The 8,915-nt window shown below is 46.6% G+C and overlaps 1 protein-coding gene across 1 annotated transcript; it reads left to right on the forward strand.

Annotated features, from left to right (window-relative positions):
* The first annotated feature begins 3,523 nt into the window (after positions 1-3,523).
* LOC129178470 (putative uncharacterized protein DDB_G0283051) lies at positions 3,524-6,293 on the forward strand. Its single transcript, XM_054770744.1, has 2 exons — positions 3,524-3,568; positions 6,003-6,293. The coding sequence occupies exons 1-2, from the start codon at positions 3,524-3,526 to the stop codon at positions 6,291-6,293; spliced, it is 336 nt and encodes a 111-aa protein (XP_054626719.1).
* The last annotated feature ends 2,622 nt before the right edge of the window (positions 6,294-8,915 follow it).

The raw sequence follows: 8,915 nt of genomic DNA on the forward strand, positions 1-8,915 counted from the left end.
CGTACCTGCTGGCCATTGCATGTTGCTGTGTGTGTGCGCGTGTGTGTGTGTGTGTGTGTGTGTGTGTGATTGATGGATGAGGCCGCCCTTGTCCATTAATATCCCGCCTATTCCAAGGTGGTTAAATTTTGGAAAAATGAGTGTGTGGGGAAAAAAGAGTGGTGTGAAGAGAGATGGCGGCAGATTACAGCGAGGTGAGCTCGTACGTCTCCAGCAGGAGCCCAGCTTCCATGATGAAGCGGCTGGGAATTGTCTGCCAACATTAAGTTATCTAAATGAAAATCAATACCGTGTGTGTGTGTGTGTGTGTGTGTGTGTGCGTGTGTGTGTGTGTGTGTGCGTGTGCACAGACAGTGGCCAGCACAGAAGAGCAAGGAATGTTCTTGCACATCTGACATCCGTTCAGGTTCACTTCCAATTTGTTTGCACTTAGAAAAGAATGAAAATAGAACCGATCTGTTCTAAGGTCAAACTGCGGCCAGGCTTTATGAAAAGCAAGCACATGACATGCGTACGATGTCATGCAACACATTTTCTTCAAACTTTTCCAAATTGCGTTTCCTGTGTCAGCATTGTTCTCCTGGTCTGGCCTCTGGAATTCTTTGTTCCCACAATGAGATGTTGCTGCATGAAGCATTAGCATATTATCATAGAAACCCTGCAAGCGGCCACTGGAGAAATCTTTGTGCCTTCACGCTCCAGCAGCCCCTCACTCGTCAGCACATGTAGGATCATCTCATCACGCCAGCAATTATCCCCACCCCGGAGCAACCCACGCTACCAAACCAGTCTCGTCCGGCCGCCGGCGTAACCGGTACCGTTGAGGCCGCGCCGGGTCGAAAAGCCCTGCTGGGACGTCAGCAGTGTTCAGAAAAAAAGCAAAGACATGGAGATGAAAGCATAAATGTTTCCCTCAAGGCTTCGACTGGCCAGGTAGAAGAACTTGGCTTTGTCCAAACACCTCCTAAAACACAGATGCTAGCAGACAACACAGACACACACTGGATACACAGCATCTCGAAGGGAACATACAGTCTAGAAGGGAACATGCAGTCTCAAAGGGAACATGGAGTCTTGAACATGCAGTCTAGAAGGGAACATGCAGACTAGAAGGGAACATACAGTCTAGAAGGGAACATGCAGTCTAGAAGGGACACATGCAGTCTAGAAGGGAACATGGAGTCTTGAACATGCAGTCTTGAAGGGAACATGCAGTCTAGAAGGGAACATGGTGTCTTGAACATTCAGTCTAGAAGGGAACATGCAGTCCCGAAGGGAACATGCAGTCTAGAAGGGAACATGCAGTCCCGAAGGGAACATGCAGTCTAGAAGGGAACATGCAAACTAGAAGGGAACATGCAGTCTCGAAGGGAACATGCAGTCTAGAAGGGAACATGCAGTCTCAAAGGGAACATGCAGTCTAGAAGGGAACATGCAGTCTCAAACATGCAGTCTCGAACATGCAGTCTAGAAAGGAACATGCAGTCTCGAACATGCAGTCTCAAAGGGAACATGCAGTCTCGAAGGGAACATGCAGTCTCAAAGGGAACATGCAGTCTCGAAGGGAACATGCAGTCTCGAAGGGAACATGCAGTCTCGAACATGCAGTCTCAAAGGGAACATGCAGTCTCGAAGGGAACATGCAGTCTCGAAGGGAACATGCAGTCTCGAACATGCAGTCTCGAAGGGAACATGCAGTCTAGAAGGGAACATGCAGTCTCGAAGGGAACATGCAGTCTCGAAGGGAACATGCAGTCTCGAACATGCAGTCTCAAAGGGAACATGCAGTCTCGAAGGGAACATGCAGTCTCGAAGGGAACATGCAGTCTCGAACATGCAGTCTCGAAGGGAACATGCAGTCTAGAAGGGAACATGCAGTCTAGAAGGGAACATGCAGTCTTGAAGGGAACATGCAGTCTAGAAGGGAACATGGTGTCTTGAACATTCAGTCTAGAAGGGAACATGCAGTCTCGAAGGGAACATGCAGTCTAGAAGGGAACATGCAAACTAGAAGGGAACATGCAGTCTTGAAGGGAACATGCAGTCTAGAAGGGAACATGCAGTCTCGAACATGCAGTCTCGAAGGGAACATGCAGTCTAGAAGGGAACATGCAAACTAGAAGGGAACATGCAGTCTCGAAGGGAACATGCAGTCTAGAAGGGAACATGCAGTCTCGAACATGCAGTCTCGAAGGGAACATGCAGTCTCGAACATGCAGTCTAGAAGGGAACATGCAGTCTCGAACATGCAGTCTCGAAGGGAACATGCAGTCTCGAACATGCAGTCTCAAAGGGAACATGCAGTCTAGAAGGGAACATGCAGACTAGAAGGGAACATGCAGTCTCGAACATGCAGTCTCGAAGGGAACATGCAGTCTAGAAGGGAACATGCAGTCTAGAAGGGAACATGGAGTCTAGAAGGGAACATGGAGTCTTGAAGGAAACATGCAGTCTCGAAGGGAACATGCAGTCTCGAAGGGAACATGCAGACTAGAAGGGAACATGCAGTCTCGAAGGGAACATGCAGTCTCGAAGGGAACATGCAGTCTAGAAGGGAACATGCAGACTAGAAGGGAACATGCAGTCTCGAAGGGAACATGCAGTCTAGAAGGGAACATGCAGTCTAGAAGGGAACATGCAGACTACAAGGGAACATGCAGTTTCGAAGGGAACATGCAGTCTAGAAGGGAACATGCAGACTAGAAGGGAACATGCAGTCTAGAAGGGAACATGCAGACTAGAAGGGAACATGCAGTCTCGAAGGGAACATGCAGTCTAGAAGGGAACATGCAGTCTAGAAGGGAACATGCAGACTAGAAGGGAACATGCAGTCTAGAAGGGAACATGCAGTCTAGAAGGGAACATGCAGGCTCGAAGGGAACATGCAGTGAGGCATGAACACACGTCTTTCTCTTTTCTGTGCCTTCTAAAGATATGAAAACAGATGAAAAGAGGCAGCCGTTGAATGCACGTAATGGGACGCAACAAGGCTCCATTTCCATCATGTGATCTGCATATGAAGCACGTTGTTATTATTCTTCTTATTAACGTTGTTACACCCAAGAACTACCTTACTGGCGTAGTGACACCTCGCCACACCACAGCGGCTAGCTACTAGCCGGCTAGCAACTAGCTTCACCACACACTAGCCAAAGGTAACGCTACCTATTGGAGCTGTGTTATTGTTTTTGACGCGAGGTGTAGCGTTCTTTCTATGTTGCTATGTGAAATCAATGCAGGAAGGAAGTTCCCAAAATACTCCAAGTACTACTGTATGCTCCGCTTAGTTGCTGGGGCATTTAAGTCAAGAGTTTGGCTTTTGAAAACAATATGCCTTCAAAATAGTAACGCATTTGCATCTGGGCTTTCTATTTGTCTCCCGCGTGTCCCTGCACACTGTCGCCTCTCCATTCTTGTGGATGTGATGAATACGCTCGCATCTTCTTCCGCTGTGGAACTCTTTTGGGATCCAAAAGAGTCGGCTCTTTTAGGGAGTCTTAGGGAGTCTAGCCACGAATAAAAAATGGTTCCCTTAAAAGACAAAATTCCCACCACTAAGAAGCGCCAGGTGAGTCCTGGGCTGCAATCCAATAGCAGTTTGAGTTGCCCTTGTTGACTTCTCCTAGGCACTCGCCCTGGGGGGAATCCTCGCCGCCATCATAAGTGTCGTTCCATCTCTCCAAAAAGCTGAAGTGAACTTAGTGGGATCTAACCTTGGGGGGGGGGGGAGCGAGTCAACAGTTGATTTAAAAATAAAAATAAATAAAAATAGCAATCCTAATGTTTCTTATTTGCAAGCAGCAGGCTAGCTCCATAGCGTGATTGCTTGGGCTGGAAGGGAAGGTGCCTTCCATTTATCACTTCCACTCGTCCTACACCCACTTTCAGGTGGCCTCCGCGTGACGTCGGCAATGATGTCATGCCTAATAACGAGGGGACGTCCAAGAGAGCAACTGCTATTGGAATGCAGCCCAGATTCAATAAAAACACGAGTTTTGAACGACTCGTTCATGACCGGCACGTCTCCCACTCAGAAACGATCTTTGATCCGTTTTGAGACAAAAACAAGTCCTTTCTGTGCTGTTTTTGAGCACTCTATGGAGTTTTGTCGTAAATGATGCAATGAATTAAAAGCAAGGACGCCATCTAGTGGAACTCAAGTCTCCAGTGGTGTTGGGGTGGCCCGTGCTTGCTTGAGGAGTGACAATACGCTCAACAAAAATAGCAACTTTCACCTTCCAGATCTTTCATGAGCTGAACTCAAATACGTCAAACTTTTATTTTGAGCAAATAATGCATCCACCTCACAGACATGGCACTTCTCGGGTTGCACTGCGAGTGTGTGTGTGTGTGTGGGAGGGGGGGGCTGAACGTGGGAGTAGGACATGATGGTCATCAGTTGGACCTTCTAATGTTCTCTTGTTTCCATGGAGAGAGAGTGTGAGGGGGGAGAAAGGGAGGAAATTTGTTCATTGCAGAGGCAGTCAGGCAGAGGACAGCAGAGAGGGGGAATAAATCAGCCTAGTCTGGTCTCTGGTGACCCCCCCCAAAATGGGAATAGCACAGAAAGCGTGGAGGGGGTGGAATAATGTCCTTTTACTCCAGCTGGCCCCCAGTGTGCCATCTACATCTACCTCCACTCATTGCATGGCATGTCCCACCCCTCCAATGAAGCCATGCACACACACACACACGCACACGCACACACACACGTACACACACATGCACACACACGCGCACACATACCTCTGATAAATGAGAATTGCCCCATCGACCCACAAAATAGCCTGTGATTTGGCACACGGTCAAAGTGGTCATTATGTGCTACACAGAGACCACTGTTGGGGGGGAACGGTGGGGGAGGGCGTAGTGGACCAACGACAAATGAGCACATTCCGAGGCGGGAAAGTGCTAACTAGCCAGAGCAAAGAGCTTATTAATGTGATGATAATGATAAGATGATCACTGGTTCATGTCCTCCGTGTCTTCTGCACACGCTCAATAATCAATAACCAATCATCAATAATCAATCATCAATCATCAGTCATGTCCACTGAGGCACAACATCCTGACTTCCTGGTTGCAGCATACGCAGCTAGCCATGTACAGCACACAGTGGATGTTATTAGCAATGATGCAACAGCACGCTGCATGCTTACACTAGCTAGCATCAGCATCTCAAACATTACCTTCGTTTGTGAGTCTTTTCAACCACAGGAAATACTTTTACTGCTCGCTCAAACACTCCAACAACTAGTTTTCAAGAAGACGTTGCTAGCAAGCATAAGCAATAGAACAGGGGTCACCAATGTTTTTCCTTGTGAGAGCTACTTTTCCAAAATGAAAATGGCCAAGAGCTACTCATTTTTCTAACATTTCTTTTCAGAGCTTATTTTAAACCCAAAAAGCGAATATGCTTGTTTGAACTTGATGCTTGAACATGAACAAAATGCTGGTGTCCACAACTCACATGTTGTATTTCACAATGCATTTCTTTCTACTGTTCTTTCATTATTAACTGAAAACCTGAATGAAAAGCAGGCTTGCGGGCACCTCATGTGTTCGTGGGGGCTACTTGGTGCCCGCGGGCACCACGTTGGTGACCCTTGCAATAGAAGAACCGTAGAATGAAACGATGGAAGACAGACAGACAGACAGCTTGACAAGTTTATCTGCTTGCTGCAGCTTGCTTCACGGAGAAGACACACACACACACACACACACACACACACACACACACACACACACACGTACCCCAGACTGACACCAACTGGAAACAAGTAGAAGAGGACACATAGCCACACCACTGATGCATGTAGGGGAGCGACCCATCTCTACTAGGGTGGGGGGGTGTAGCATATAGAGGCTTTCCAGGTACTTCCTAGTTGGGGGTTCTACTCTTATGGTGGGTGGAATGAAGCCCCGATGCTGAGCTTTGTCACAACTTCCAGACAAATGTTTCACCCAAGATTGAAAATGTGTCCGATTGATCCCTTTTCCAGTTAATCAACTCCAACTCCAACTCCAACTCCAACTCCAACTCCAACTCCAACTCCAACTCCAACTCCAACTCCAACTCCAACTCCAACTCCAACTCCAACTCCAACTCCAACTCCAACTCCAACTCCAACTCCAACTCCAACTCCAACTCCAACTCCAACTCCAACTCCAACTCCAACTCCAACTCCAACTCCAACTCCAACTCCAACTCCAACTCCAACTCCAACTCCAACTCCAACTCCAACTCCAACTCCAACCCCAACCCCAACCCCAACCCCAACCCCAACCCCTAACTCTATTAGTTTCCTGAAAGTGTGTTTGCATTTAAAAGTAATCATAAATGTGTAATCCTCTCATTCATTTAGGTCCTTGTACTCCGGGAGTGCTTTCATGTGCGTCCATGACCATCCTTCTATTTGATTCCACCCAAACCACTGGCATGTATCTTAACGACTGTCGTTGGCTGGTACAGGCCTCTCTCTACTGTATCTTAATGACTGTCGTTGGCTGGTACAGGCCTCTCTCTACTGTATCTTAATGACTGTCGTTGGCTGGTACAGGCCTCTCTCTACTGTATCTTAATGACTGTCGTTGGCTGGCACAGGCCTCTCTACTGTATCTTAACGACTGTCGTTGGCTGGCACAGGCCTCTCTCTACTGTATCTTAAAGGATGGTTGGGATTTTTTGCCATGAAGTTGTATGACATCCCCATCAGCAGTGACTTAACCCCCACTTGGTCCCGTGAGCGGACTTCTGGACGGTTTTTATTGTGGAGGAAAGTAGTTGCTGGGCCACTTAAGTGTTTTGCTTCTCAAAACAATATGTGTTCAAAAGAGTAATACGTCTGCATCACAATTATTTGTCGTTAACATATTGTCGATACAGCCTGAATTTTACTCGGAACAGAAACAAAATCAGTGGTATCGCACATCACCAAGCTGGCAGAGCATTATTTTAAGATGTGTAGTGAAGCCTTCCTTTTTACAAAGTGGCGGGCGGGTTGATGTAGCGAGGGGCGGGTCGGAGGTGAGGAAGGAGGTGTTTCCCTCATGGCGTCATGAAAAGACGTTTGAGCGCCGAAGTGAAGCAAACAGGTGAGAGAGACGTATTTTTATGAACATGCGGCATGCGAGTGAAAAGGCTAACATTGTTACACCTTCATGAGAGGGAAAGATGGTTTTTGTGCTGTAAATGTGAACGATTGTGGATATGTGGCTGCTTTAGACTGTTGCTGACTTGATTGGAGCCAATGAGTGACTTGTTGGTGGAAGAGGGATGAAAGGTGTGAGGAGCAGCTGGCCCACAGGACACATTTAGTAATCCTTGCAATGATGCTGGGCCCACTGACGCTTAGCAGACCTGCAAATACCCCAACAACAAGCACACACCATCCATTTTTATTGGATTTGGCTCTGCAGCTGTGTGTTTGCTGGCCTCACGCACACGCACACACACACACACACACACACACACACACACACACACACACACACACATACACTGCACTTGAAAACAAAAATCCATATTATCGAGCGGCCGGTGTCACCACAATTATTCTTTTGAAACAGCCATTGAAAACAAATTACATCTGCACTGCTTTTTCATCCGATTGCGCCGTGTGAGCAATGCTCAGCCGCCACACTGGCCCCGCCTCCTCCGCCCCGCCCGAGCGCTTTGCTACGTTTGTGGCGCTAACGACCGAGCTGCTTTGGGTCTCAATGGGTGAAGTTGTGATTGATTTTTCATCTACTAGCGTGTTTACGTTTAAACAAGTCTTCAGATGGTAAATTCCAAAATATGCATCATGTCAAGTACACTGAAAACATACCACACCAGCTTCATACTTCAACATATTTAGGAAGACGGGCACGCTGGTCTAGCAGTTAGCATGTTGGCCACACAGTCACAGTCTGGAGATCAGGAAGGTCTGGGTTGGAATCTCCGTTGGGCATCTCTGTGTGGAGTTGGCATGTTCTCCACGTGCGTGGGGGGGTTTTCTGGGTACTCCGCTTTCCTCCCACATTCCAAAAACATGTACATAGTGATAGTAGTACAGATGTATCAGGTGTGTGTACATGTACATAGTGATAGTAGTACAGATGTATCACGTGTGTGTACATGTACATAGTGATAGTAGTACAGATGTATCAGGTGTGTGTACATGTACATAGTGATAGTAGTACAGATGTATCAGGTGTGTGTACATGTACATAGTGATAGTAGTACAGATGTATCAGGTGTGTGTACATGTACATAGTGATAGTAGTACAGATGTATCAGGTGTGTGTACATGTACATAGTGATAGTAGTACAGATGTATCAGGTGTGTGTACATGTACATAGTGATAGTAGTACAGATGTATCAGGTGTGTGTACATGTACATAGTGATAGTAGTACAGATGTATCAGGTGTGTGTACATGTACATAGTGATAGTAGTACAGATGTATCAGGTGTGTGTACATGTACATAGTGATAGTAGTACAGATGTATCAGGTGTGTGTACATGTACATAGTGATAGTAGTACAGATGTATCAGGTGTGTGTACATGTACATAGTGATAGTACAGATGTATCAGGTGTGTGTACATGTACATAGTGATAGTAGTACAGATGTATCAGGTGTGTGTACATGTACATAGTGATAGTAGTACAGATGTATCAGGTGTGTGTACATGTACATAGTGATAGTAGTACAGATGTATCAGGTGTGTGTACATGTACATAGTGATAGTAGTACAGATGTATCAGGTGTGTGTACATGTACATAGTGATAGTAGTACAGATGTATCACGTGTGTGTACATGTACATAGTGATAGTAGTACAGATGTATCAGGTGTGTGTACATGTACATAGTGATAGTAGTACAGATGTATCAGGTGTGTGTACATGTACATAGTGATAGTAGTACAGA

The sequence above is a fragment of the Dunckerocampus dactyliophorus genome, chromosome 3 (assembly GCF_027744805.1).
Source record: "Dunckerocampus dactyliophorus isolate RoL2022-P2 chromosome 3, RoL_Ddac_1.1, whole genome shotgun sequence".
NCBI lineage: Eukaryota > Metazoa > Chordata > Actinopteri > Syngnathiformes > Syngnathidae > Dunckerocampus > Dunckerocampus dactyliophorus.

Bases quoted from the DNA above. Each gene is read 5' to 3' on its own strand.
- LOC129178470 (XM_054770744.1), top strand. From the start codon at position 3,524: ATGGTTCCCTTAAAAGACAAAATTCCCACCACTAAGAAGCGCCAG. The intron at 3,569-6,002 runs GTGAGTCCTGGG...TCCCTTTTCCAG, and splicing joins CCACCACTAAGAAGCGCCAG to TTAATCAACTCCAACTCCAA.